We start from the raw sequence: 13,287 nt of genomic DNA, 5'->3' as shown, positions 1-13,287 counted from the left end.
GCCGTACACAAGAAATTGACACAACATTGTAAATCAACTACACTTCAATTAAATAAAAAGTGTGGGTACCTAGCTTAGGTTCAGTTCAGTTTAGTTCAGTCGCTCAGTCTGACTCTTTGCGACCCCATGAACCGCAGCACGCTGGGCCTCCCTGTCCATCACCAACTCCCGGAGTCCACCCAAACTCATGTCCATTGAGTCGGTGATGCCATCCAACCATCTCTTCCTCTGTCGTCCCCTTCTCCTCCCACCCTCAATCTCCCAGCATCAGGGTCTTTTCTAGTGAGTCAGCTCTTTGCATCAGGTAGCCAAAGTATTGGAGTTTCAGCTTCAACATCAGTCCTTCCAATGAACACTCAGGACTGATCTCCTTTAGGATGGACTGGTTGGGTTCCTAGCTTAGTCTTTCATTATCAAGGGGGATTCCTTCTTTATCAACATCTGTCAATTCTGTGTGCAGTTTGACATCCTTATTGAGATGTAATTCACAGGCCATACAATTCCCTCACTTAAAGTTCACGATCCAGTGGTTTTAGTATATTCGCAGGGTTGTGCAGCCATTACCACAATTAATTTTAGAATGTTTTCATCGCCCCCAAAAGAACCCCAAACCCCTTAGCAGTCATTTCCCGTTTCCTAGGCAACCACTAATCTACTTTCTGTAATTTTATTCGTTTTTAAGTGCATGCTTGTTATATTGTGGGCTAATAGGATTGTCATGTTTTTTATGGTACATTGAAGATATTTTGAAATGCAGTTCTAACATTTTTAGAACTGGAAAGAGCCCTTCGATCATTTAATGCTTATTTTTTACAGAAACAGAGGACCAGGGAAGTCAAGTGAGTCCCCTGGGGACATTCCCATTCCACACCTCTTTACCAAAACACAGTAGAAAAAGTATCTTATTAACACTTGTTTCGTCAGTAGTTCTTATTTTTGAGTGTTTGCTGAAACCCTTTCAAATTCAAATTCTGGATGTGAGATATGATCCTTTGAATTCTCTGCTTTAGCTAACGGATCTTTTTATTCTTCTGTGAATATTTCTTGGGTCTTTTCCCTCTAACTTTCTCATGTGTTAAAAGTCATGTCTCAACCAAACTTTATCCAGTATATTATTACATTTTCTGTTTAGGTTTCCTTTGGAAAACTCGTTTCTCCGGGGTGAATCATAGAGTTTTATAGGATAGTCTGTCTGGTTTTTATACGTGGTCCTCTGTGGTACCTCTGAGGCCCCTACCTCATTTTACACTAGACCATGTAATCTATCAGATTTCACCCCTTCCAAGCCTCTTTTCAGTGTGATTTTTGCTGCTCTTTCCATCTACCGGTGGAGACTTATTTCCCCATTCCCCTCACTGGGGCAGAAGTGACATGGTGCAGATTTCACGGTTTTGGCTCTGAGAGTCCTCCCGGACTCTTTGCCCCTTTTGAATGCCGGTCCAAGAGCTGCTGGATCATATGGCAAAGGAGAGAGGCCTGTGGAGAGCGGAGGAGCTCCAGCTGGGTGTTGGCCCAAGTAGCAAACCGTAAGCTGAGGCCGGGGTGGTGGTCTTCCTGCCCCTCTGAGCCGCTCGCTGAGTGAAAGTGCATGAGTGAGCTCAAGTGAAAACAGCAGGCCCACAGAAATGTGAGAAATTTCAGAAACTCGTGTTGCTCTTGAGTCGCTGAGTTTGAGATGGTTTGTTGTGCAGCAGTGACTGTTCTATATAGATGTTAGCTCTGTAGCAATGTTGAGATGACTACAGAGTATGACCCAAGTGGAGTCCTTAACTCACTGCTGGGCACAGAGAATCCCACAGTAAAGGGTGACGGCTAATGGCTGCGGCATGATCCTTCTAATGTTACTGTTTTGGTTACTGTTGGCCTTTTTATTTCTCCTCCTCCAGACATAGTGTCATTGCTTTTCATTATCATCACCTCTGTCAAGGTGAAGAATTTGATGTCATTAGTCCTAATTGTCTGGCATTTTTTCTTTCTGATTAATCAGTAGTTTAAAACTTTTAAAACTTCTCTTATTGTGAAATAAAACACATATATTAATAGTGCACAAAAGCATACATATACAGCTCACAACAAATTATAAAATGAAAACCTGTGTAGCACTCAGGTTAGAAGGTTTAGAATTGGCAGGACTCCTGAAGCCCATGTCATGCCCTTCCTGACCATGTTTCCCTCACAACTAGAAGTAGCTGCTAACTTGATTTAATACTAATCACCTCTTTGCCTTTTTTAAAAATAGTTTTTACCACCTCTGTGTGCATCTCTAAACAAAGAACTTTAGTTTTGGTGATTTTTCTACATTATGTAAATGGAGTAATATAGTGTGCCTTCTTTTGAGTCTGATTTTATTTGCTGAATATTATTTCTAGATTTCTCTGTACTCTAAGAGTAAGTTTATTTTCATTGCCATGAAAAATTTCATTGTAAGAATATATTTCTGTCAGATGTACTATGGATGGGTATTTGGGTTATTTACAGTTTTGGGCAATTATGAGTAATTCTGTCAAGCACATTCAAATATATAAAATATACTAGAATAATATATGTGAAAGTTTTTTTTTTTTTAAACAAGTATGCAAAGTACATACCTAGAAGAATTTCTGGGTTATAAAGTCATGATCACTTTTTATAAGTCTCATAGTGAAGAACATTGCCAGGTGATAAAAATGATAGATACTGTAACATGATTATTCTCACCTGGAGATTAGAACCATTGGTTTACAATATCTTTGCCAAGCTGGTTGACCACAAAGGCAGTTCAGGTCTTTGGGGACAGGGGTGTGATGAGACTTAGCTAGGGTGGAAAGGGGTCAGCGTTTAGTTGAGGGGTTGAAAAATGAAAGTAGTCACTCAGTCGTGTTCAACTCTTCACGACCCCATGGACTGTAGACCACCAGGCTCCTCTGTCCATGGGATTCTCCAGGCAAGAAGACTGGAGTGGGTTGCCATTTCCTTCTCCAGGGGATCTTCCTCCAGGGATTGAAGCCAGGTCTCCCACATTGCAGGCAGATTGGTTACCCCCTGAGCCACCAGGGAAGCACAGCTGAAGGGCTAGAAGACACCCGGAAGGAAGTCTGTGAGTTAATCTGGTGTCCTGACAGCTCAGAGTCAGATGCTTTTCAGGAGTTCAGTCCCATTCTTTAAACTGTCATCCTCCAGGTGAGTCTGCAGCAATGGTTCATCTTTTCCCCACTTTATGGGGATGTCTGGGGAGACTGTCGATCCTTGGCCATATGGCGATAGCAAAGGATGCAGCTCTTTTAAGACTCCGATTTCCTAAGAAGAAGGGAGAGGAACTAACACTTTATCAAGAGAAGGAAAAAGAATCTTGTTAGAAATGGAGAATGGGAGAAAGAAACATGCTGTTCAACCAAATTAAAGACTCTGTATCTACTAAGAAAAATGGTGGCTATAAGAAGACTGTGGTGCGGCATCGCAGGCCAAGGCAGTTTGGGTTTCTTTGCGTGTCACTGTACAGAATGTGCTTGGTGTGGGCCAGGGCGCTGTAATCAACACGGTGCGGTTGAAGAATGGTGTCTCTGTGCCCCATCACGTGATTGCCCTGCCGAGGCGCCCTGCCAAGACTGCCGTGGGAATTGTTCCTGTGGGCCTTGGCTCATCCCAGAGAAGGCAGAAGGGTTTATACGCTTTTGGAGTTTTCCTCCGTGACTATCTGCAAGTCCAACACTTGAAGATTTAAGCAGTCTTAGTGATATTGTGTCTCTCTTACAGAATGTAGTTGATTTAAAGCATTTGGATGCCAAATTAGGGTCTCATCAGGATAATGAGGGAAGGATTGAGGAATCGCTGTTTTCACTGTGGGATGCTGTTGGATAGGGCCATTTCTCTATCTGGTCTGTGTGTCCCCAGTTGAATAAAGTAGTATTTGTGACAGATCCTTTTTGAGGATGTTTTTAACATGCAAAACAACTTAAATTCGCTTGCTTGAAATTAGGATTTAAAGTTAGGATTAAATTAGGATTTCTGTTGAACATTGGGATTTGAAGCTTGTCATTTCCACAGGCATAAAACTAGCATTATCCACTGACAATCTAAGTCCCTGGTTGACTTGGTTTCTTGAGTTATTTCTGAACGGTCCTCGAATGTATGGATTTGGTGATGGCTTTTGTGCTGTAGCTTTCCTGGAAAACAAAGTGAGCTTTTCATGGCTGAGTAAACACATGGATGCATTATGAAACTGTCAGACTCTTTTGAACAACTGGCATAAGCTCTGTTATTCAAATGTGACTCTTTTGAATGGCTTTTGTGTCAGCTAATGCTTTAGTATAACCCACATAAAGAAATCTCAGAATCTTTCCTTAAGAAATTAAATTTCAGCTCTATGATTGAAGAACTCCAAAGGATTAGTCCTTTTGTTGAGCACGCTCATTATTATATATAGCTAATTGGTAGCATTCATTTGATGAGATTCATAGTTCATTTAAAAATATGTTTTTTGTTAAAAAGTAAACTTGTTCCTGCATTTCCCTTGTCTCTTGGCTAACTTTCCCCTGTGTTCTCTTCTCAATGAGACATGTGCTTTTCCATCATGTACCTGCTATTTTGTCTTCTTTTAAAATTACATTTGCATCGTCAATCTCTTTGAAGTTCTCTGGTGTTTATAGTAATCGTTGGTTGCTTTATATTGACTTCTTAATAACATGCTAATCATATTTCCCTTATTTGATATGCTTTTCATTTCTAGTGATAAGAATGCAGAAACATATTGTGCACCGTAGCTGCTTTTTCTTATTTTCAATTATATTGCAAGAACAGATGCCCAAAAGTATTGGTACAATGTCAGTGGACTTGAAAACTTTTTATGTTTTGTATTGCCCAATTGGTTTCCAAAAGATGATGCCTTTGTTTTGATTATGTAAGTTACAATCCCTTTTACCAAAGGAAAAAACCGATGAAGCTTATTAAATGTTGCCAGCCTTCATAACTATCATTTGGAGTACCCTGTTGTCTTAGTGGAGATGTTTTCTTTTGTAAATTCAATTTCTATTTTTAGCAAGGTAATATATGCAAATAATTTTTTTAAAATCCCATAAATCTCTTGTCCTCCCCTCCCCCACTCCAGTGTCTTGCTTTTGAGAGCCCCCAGCTCTGGGACTTTTTATAACATTTGCTTCCACATTGCTAAATGGCTTGCTTTTATAGTTTGATTTTTACACAATACTATTTAGTTATTTACTGATTTCCTTCTGTGGAAGATGAGTCTTTAGCACTTAAGGTTTCTTTCCTATCCTCTCAATACTGACATAATATAAAATTTGTTTTTAATAATATATAAATATTAAAATATTATGACTGCATAAATATTATTCATAATCAAATCTTGTATTTTGACTTTATATCTTCTTTTACTCTGTATTTTTTTTTTCTGGGATTAATAACTCCTTCCTTTTTTTGCCTGGTGGCTCAGAGGTTAAAGTGCCTGCCTCCAATGCGGGAGACCTGAGTTCGATCCCTGGGTCGGGAGGATCCCCTGGAGAAGGAAATGGTAACCCACTCCAGTATTCTTGCCTGGAAAATCCCATGGACAGAGAAGCCTGGTAGGCTACAGTCCATGGGGTCGCAAAGAGTCAGACACGACTGAGCGACTTCACTTTCACTTTCCTTTTTTTGCTTGCTTTGTTTTCTGTATTTCGTTTTCTAATTTGTCACCAAGTAAATTTCCTGATCCTTCCAGACATGTCAGATGATCCCTCACATGTATTTTTATTTTTATTTTTTTCCAAGCTCTCCTCTGAGAGCCCTTGTATGTTCTCCAGTGTAAACTGGCCGCTCTTGGGACCTGCTGCTTGGCTGCCGTCTTGGAAAGCCTTTACTGTTTTAGCCTCTGTCTCCTTCTGGTTGGTTGATTCTCTGGTTTCTGAATCTCAGAGCTTCCTCCTTTTAGATTTGCTTCCACATTTTGATGGCTTCTCGGGAAAGGTGCAAGGAAGATAACTTTTTTGAGACCACGTATGTCTGAGAATGTCTTTTATTCGTTCATCCTACCTGATTGATAGTTTGGCTGGGTATGTGAGTTTGGGTTGGAAATGTTTTCTTGGAATTTTGAAGGCATTGCTCTGTTGCCTTCTTACTTTCAAGGTTGCTATTGAGTCCAATGCCATTTCTAAGTCCCAATCCTTTGTTATTAACCCCTTCCCCTTCTCTGCACCCTTTGGCCTCTGGAAACTTTTAGAACCATCTTATTTCTGGAGTTATATTCTTTGGTGTTCCTGTATGTTTTGTTTCGTTCATGTAATTGGCCACGAGGTGGGCCTTTTTAACTGGAGACTTATGCTCTGCAGCCTGTATCTTTCTGTCTTTGGAATATCTGTTCGTCGGATGTGGTACCTTGCAACCTTATCCTCTTTTTTTTCTCCCTCTTCTATCTCTCCATCTCTTTGTCTTTCTGTTGTCCCTTCTGGGAGATTTCTAGCTTTATTTTTCATCGCTTTTGTTGGATTCTTACCTTGAAGCTGCACTAGTTTCTAATTTCTTAGGGTTTATTTCTTCTTCTTTTATGGCTGCTTACCTCCTCTTATTTATCCGTGTCTGAAGAACTTTGGCTTTGTTTAAATGAGATTCAGGCACATGAATTAAAAAAGAGAACTGAAGCTCTGAGTGCCTGAATGGGGCTAATAACCTGGGGCTTCCCTCTTTTATAATCTGTGTCCGTAAGTCTGTCTGTTTTCTTGCTGAGAAACCTGGCTGCAGGGAGAAGGGGGTAGATCTCATGGAGCAAGCTCTGACCCCCTTCCCTGTTTCTGGTTGCGTGGCCTCATCCCTGATTTTAGCTGGTCTTACAGTCAGCTCTTCTGGAGGAAATTTCCAGTCCCCTGCTTAGTTGTGCAAGCCAGAAGAGGGGCTGTGGGGACTTAATTGTCTTTATATTAAAAGTGAAAGTCGCTCAGTCGTGTCTGACTCTTTGTGACCCCATGGACTATATAGTCCATGGAATTCTCCAGGCCAGAATACTGGGGTGGGTAGCTGTTCCCGTCTCCAGGGGATCTTCCCAACACAGGGATTTAACCCAGGTCTCCCACATTGCAGGTGGACTCTTTACCAGCTGAGCCACAAAGGAAGCCTGAGAATACTGGAGTAGGTAGCCTATCCCTTCTCCAGTGGATCTTCCCAACCTAGGAATCGAACCCAGGGTCTCCCACATTGCAGGCAGATTCTTTACCAGCTGAGCTCTCAGGGAAGCCCCTTCCTTCAGAGATACCTGCACCTCATCTCCACAGGCTGCTCACTCCACAGGCTTAAAGTTCAGCTTTGTTGTCACTCTTTTATTTGCTGCCATTTTATTCATCTGTTTCCTTGCGTCAAGGATTTTGTCACATGTCTAGTTTGCGTTTCACCCCCTCTCATCTTGAATTGTCTTCATCCCTTTATTTTGTATTTTTATGTCTGTGTCCATCTCCCTATAAATTCCTTTGATGCTGTTTTAGTACAGTTTTTAAAGGGTGTGGGGCAGAAGGCATTTGCCCTGTGTGCCATGGTTAAGGCAAGGATCCAGTGCAGGCTCTTTTTTAGATTGACCAAAAATATTTCCTTTTCTCCTACACACACTTATGGGATATTTATATATTTTTCTGATGCACAGGAATTTCTTTTGAAATGTCTAAGAAATATTTTGTTCTAATTTTCAAATATCTTTACTTAACATAGCGGATGTCATACCAGTTTCCGTAAGTAGAAAATGTGACCACCTACTGGATACTTTAAAGGAGCCATTACTGTTCTCACTGAGTTACTTGTTCATTGTGAAAAATTTTTAATTTTGAAATAATTGTTGCTTGTGCACAGAAATGTCTCGTGTACCTTGTTTACCCCAGGGGTTACATGGTCACGTAACTATGGTACAATATTAAGATCAGGAAAATGACATTGGTACAGTCCTTGATAATTTTTAAAAGACGTTTAAAAACATTTAATTATTTTATTTTTGGTCGTGCTGGGTCTTTATTTGCTGCGCGGGCTTTTCTCTAGTTGCAGCAAGTGGGGGCAGTTTTCTGGCTGTGATGCGTGGGCTTCTCACTGTGGCGGCTTCTCTTGCTGCAGAGCGCGGGCTCTAGGGCGCACAGGCTTCAGTCGCTGCGGCGCGTGGGCTCTCGAGCACAGGCTCAGTAGTTGTGGAACACAGGCTTTGTTGCTCCACGGCATGTGGGATCTTCTTGGATCAGGGATCGAACCCATGTCTCCTGCAGTGGCAGGCAGATTCTTTACCACTGAGCCCCTAGGGAAGACCAGAGAAGATATACTGTTTTACATTCCATATTGGGCAAAAAATTTGCATTGCAAATATCTGTGAGACCTACATGAACCTGTTTTGTCTTTCAGCAATTTTTCCAGCTAGTCAAGTTACGAAAGCTTGGACTCAGCGATAACGAGATCCAGCGACTCCCTCCAGAAATAGCCAACTTCATGCAGCTGGTGGAGCTCGACGTGTCCCGGAATGGTAAGAAGAAAATGGTTCCACGTGAACCGTCCATTTATCTCTTCCGATGCTGATGTTTGCAATTTTTAGTAAATGTGGCTGGATGAATGTTCAGGATGTTTTGGGATGAAATTACTGCCATTATCGAATAGTTCGCCACAAAACAAATTTTAGGTGCTGATTTTCTCGCGGTCAGTTCACCCTGATTTACAGCGGTGGAGGGGCCTGAGAACTCGGCAGCTCTCCCCTCATTTGATGGGAGGAGACACTGAGGGCTGGGAGCGTGGTCACCTGTCCAGACCTCGGGGCTGCTGTGGTGGGAGCCGTGCTTGGGGAAGGGCTGGTCTCTCCTGGCGGTGGCCTGGCTCCTCAGCTGCTCCCTCAAGAACCTGCCTTTCTGCTGCAGTGAACAGACCTGCCTGCCGTTTCAGGCATTTCTGTCAGTCTCATTTATTTCTGACTACGCCCTAGGTAGGCCTGCCCACTTGAATTTGTGTGACGTATTTGTGAGTTTATTTTGATTTTCAGATTCCACTGTAATGTTGCCTTTTAATGGAACGGCCTGACAGGGTGTTTATACTGTGTTTAACCTTTCACTTTTAAATGGGTACCTGGTTTCACCTTGCGTCTTATAGCCTTAGAGCATTCCCGGGGTAGACTGGTCCCGAGGCTTGTTGGAACATGTTTGATTAATTACCTCAAGGTAAAGTGGCAGCTCCCAGGAGCCCTGTCTTTAGCGGTGAAATTCTGTTCTTGCGAGGACTCTGGTTTAATGTCCTGAGGATAAGCCCACACTTACTCTGTTGTTTATAAAAACAATAATCTGTTTCTGTCTCACCTATTACACACCTGCTTTGTGTTTTTGTTTTGCTTTCATACAAAAATCTGTAGGTTCCATCTCAACGAGCCTCAGGTCTGGCTCTTTCTGTCTGGTGTCCTCTGCAGAAGCCCCCAGGTCTGGATATAGTATTCTCCTGTGGGTCCTTGTTATAAGGCAGCAGTGATAATCAGTACTTCATTGAAAATGTGGAGAAGAAAACAATGATTTACCCCCCCCCCCCCAACACTTTTCACATTGCTGCTCCCTCTCAGATCCCGTAATTGGAAACTGTCTTTAGGCCACGTCATATGCTCTTGTCATAGTGTCTGCTTCTGTTTGTCATGAGAATTATTTCTTCCCTTGAAAGTACTACACAAGTGAAAGAATTATTTGGGGGCCTGTGTTCCTGTCGTCTTCCGTTGCAGGAGAGTCGGTCCTCAGGTGACGGATTTGGGGGTGAGGATGGGGGTGGAGCCGGCGTTCTGCGCGTGCGCTGGGGCCCGCGCAGTGTGTGGGCCCGCACCCGACACTGCGCTAGGGCTCTCGCTGCCTCTCTTCTGTTTGCGGGCGCTCTGTCCCGCCCTCCACGCTGGCCTGCTGTCTCGCAACCAGCCTCTTCAGCCTCTGTCTGTTGCGGTCTTCTGCCCTCGCTGTGGCATCTGACGGCCATTACTAAGTGAGGCCTGGTTGACCCAGCGCATCTCTCTAAGGCAGCCGTTAGCCCCAACCCCAGGCCACTGGCTGCCCTAGACACTGGCTGTCCCGCAGCAGGGGTGGCCGGCAGTGCAGAGCGCGGTCAGCCTCCCCTTACACTGCTGTGCAGCGGGGGGACGTCCAGCATCACCCCCGTCTGAGGTCCGGCATCACCCCCGTCTGAGGTCCGGCATCCCCCTCGTCTGAGGTCCGGCATCCCCCCTGTCTGAGGTCCAGCATCCCCCCATCTGAGGTCCGGCATTCCCCCCGTCTGAGGTCCGGCATCCCCCCCTGTCTGAGGTCCAGAATCCCCCCGTCTGAGGTCCGGCATCCCCTTGTCTGAGGTCCGGCACCCCCCACCCCCTTCTGAGGTCCGGCATCCCCCCTGTCTGAGGTCCGGCATCCCCCCCGTCTGAGGTCCGGCATCCCCTTGTCTGAGGTCCGGCACCCCCCACCCCCTTCTGAGGTCCGGCATCCCCCCTGTCTGAGGTCCGGCATCCCCCGTCTGAGGTCCGGCATCCCCCCTATCTGAGGTCCGGCATCCCCTTGTCTGAGGTCCGGCATCCCCCCCGTCTGAGGTCCGGCATCCCCTTGTCTGAGGTCCGCCATCCCCCCACCCCCTTCTGAGGTCCGGCATCCCCTTGTCTGAGGTCCGGCATCCCCTTGTCTGAGGTCCGGCATCCCCCCTGTCTGAGGTCCGGCATCCCCCCTTCTGAGGTCCGGCATCCCCCCCGTCTGAGGTCCGGCATCCCCCCCGTCTGAGGTCCGGCATCCCCCCTGTCTGAGGTCCGGCATCCCCCCTGTCTGAGGTCCGGCATCCCCCCCGTCTGAGGTCCGGCATCCCCTTGTCTGAGGTCCGGCATCCCCCCACCCCCTTCTGAGGTCCGGCATCCCCCCTGTCTGAGGTCCGGCATCCCCCCCGTCTGAGGTCCGGCATCCCCTTGTCTGAGGTCCGGCACCCCCCACCCCCTTCTGAGGTCCGGCATCCCCCCTGTCTGAGGTCCGGCATCCCCCCTGTCTGAGGTCCGGCATCCCCCCTGTCTGAGGTCCGGCATCCCCCCTGTCTGAGGTCCGGCATCCCCTTGTCTGAGGTCCGGCATCACCCCCGTCTGAGGTCCGGCATCCCCTTGTCTGAGGTCCGGCATCGCCCCACCCCCTTCTGAGGTCCGGCATCCCCTTGTCTGAGGTCCAGCATCCCCCCCGTCTGAGGTCCGGCATCCCCCCTGACTGAGGTACGGCATCCCCCCCGTCTGAGGTCCGGCATCCCCCCTGTCTGAGGTCCGGCACCCCCCACTGCCTGAGGTGCATGTATAGAAACTGCTCGCTCTCGTCTCAGCAGTGTTCTCAGCAGTAAAGACTGGATGGCTGTGAACTCTGCAGCGACTTTGAACAATGACCCCTGAAATCACACAACCCAAAGAAATCAGATAGCCTTTCTGAAATTGGCATTAAGAAGGTAAAGAAGCAGGGGTCCAGAAACCCTCGAGAAAGAGGAGACGTATTGGCTTCAATTACTTGGGAGCTGAGGAAAAAACAGAGCTGGAAGGTTGCAGTCCCGTTACTGACTCTTGTGGGAAGACGTGCTCGGTGTGAATTCAGCCTTGTTAGGGGCCAGTTGTACCGGTTCCCACATCAGCTGTGTCTTTCGAAACATTCAGAGGAAGAAAGAAGGGCTACGCGCCTCTCCTCATGCACCCATTGACACCTTGCAGTGTGGATAGGATGGGAGCTGTCATTGAAGCCCCGTCAGGACCCAGGGTTTGCTTTCCCGGGGAGAACCTTCCCTCCTGCAGGTCTGGACTTTGGTGATGGATCCTGCAGGTCTGCCCCCTTTGTATCAGGCTCTTGTGGAAATGCGGGGGGACTTAACCGCCTCCTTCTCCTGGTGGCAGAGGCTTGCTCTGGTGTGTGCGCATGCTCATGTGTGTGTGTATGTTCGTGTGTGTGTGTGTGTGTGTGTGTGTGTGTGTGCGCGCGCGTGCACAGTGGGAGGTGGTGGAGGAGGCTTTTTTGTGGTTGTGAAAAAGCTGCACAGATGACGGAGCGGAGAAGGGTCACGGTTTTACCATCACCAGCAGGATCTTGGGTCTTGAGCTGTTTCCAGACCAGGCAGATCTGCCCATAGTCTCCTCTCATGTTTTCTGGCTGATCAAATCCCGTGAGTGTGAATTTCCTAGGCAGGTCAATCAAAGTGCTAGAGTCTGCAGCCTGAGAGGCCATGTGGGGACCCCCACTTTTCGCAGATGCGGGCGTTTGTAAGGGTTTGGGGCTTGTGTCTGGGGGTGTGTGAAACTCTAGGCTCCTATAGCCCCTTGCAGAGGCGGCCCGCCCAGTGATCAGGGTCCTCTGTGTCCCTGAGATGTGTCTGGGCCGTGGCCGGCGCTGACCACTCTCAGGGTAGAACATTTCCTGGCATCCTCAGTCCCTGACTGTCCAGAGAGCATCACTGACCGTGGATGGAGGCACGAGAGAGGGTGGTGTCAGATCCCTGAAGCCCTTTGGATGCTTGTCAGGCTTGAATGTGCCATGGATTAACCGCAGGATTTTGTTAAAATGTGGATTCTGATGCAGGTGATCTGGGGTGGGTCTGGGGGTGCTGCATTGTTCAGAAGCCCTGAAGGGATGCCAGACACACTGAGGGTGGGGTCTTAGCTGTCCCCACCCGCCGGCTTTCTCCTAACATCCCCTCAGCAGCTTCCTGTGGCTCTCAGCGCAAATTCACTCAGCCTCTGTCAACCCCATACCTTCCCCGTGTGGAAGGTGGGAAACCTTCAGGGTTTAACCTCCTGGCTAAAGGGTGAGATGCTAGAGCTGACTGAACAAGTTGGCTTTGATTCCAGGAGCAAAATGAGCCCTTTCCTGATGTTCCCTTGCTCAAGGGAGGGGTTTCAAGTTAAGGTCTGATGCAGTTTCCTCTGGTGAAGAGCACACTACACTTTCATGCCTGGACTTTATATCTGTTTTCTCTGTTCACCGATTCTTAGCTGTTGGAGGCGAATGCTCTCTGGATATGTGACAAAAGGCTAGACAGTACTAGCTCACTGTCCACGAATCGAGGACGGACTTAATGCATCATGAATCTTGCCCAGAGGGTTAGCAATTCAGATTTTATAGTCCATGCTGTAATTTGACTGACATCACAGTACTGTATCATTATCTATTTAGTTCACTTCCCCCCGCAAAATGTAAGGCCTGTGCCACCAGCACTGCTAGAGACGATTTTAAGTGGCAGTGCAAAAGAGCAGTTTTTAATATTGAATCAAAGTGAGGAAGTTAACCTTTTTCCTTTTCATTAAACATTTTTTTTAAACTCCCTTTAGGTTGCTTCCTGTAAAACTTA

The 13,287-nt window shown here is 46.4% G+C and overlaps 1 protein-coding gene across 1 annotated transcript in view; it reads left to right on the top strand.

Annotated features, from left to right (window-relative positions):
- The window catches only part of LRRC1 (leucine rich repeat containing 1), a 132,083-nt gene that overhangs the window by 39,930 nt on the left and 78,866 nt on the right, over positions 1-13,287 (top strand). Inside the window, exon 2 of the mRNA XM_068960711.1 lies at positions 8,338-8,455. Coding sequence (XP_068816812.1) covers positions 8,338-8,455 — 118 coding nt within the window. The remainder of the gene's footprint in view (positions 1-8,337; positions 8,456-13,287) is intronic.

The sequence above is a fragment of the Capricornis sumatraensis genome, chromosome 22 (genome assembly GCF_032405125.1).
Source record: "Capricornis sumatraensis isolate serow.1 chromosome 22, serow.2, whole genome shotgun sequence".
Taxonomy (NCBI): Eukaryota; Metazoa; Chordata; class Mammalia; order Artiodactyla; family Bovidae; genus Capricornis; species Capricornis sumatraensis.
This window is presented reverse-complemented; position numbering and strand designations above follow the sequence as displayed.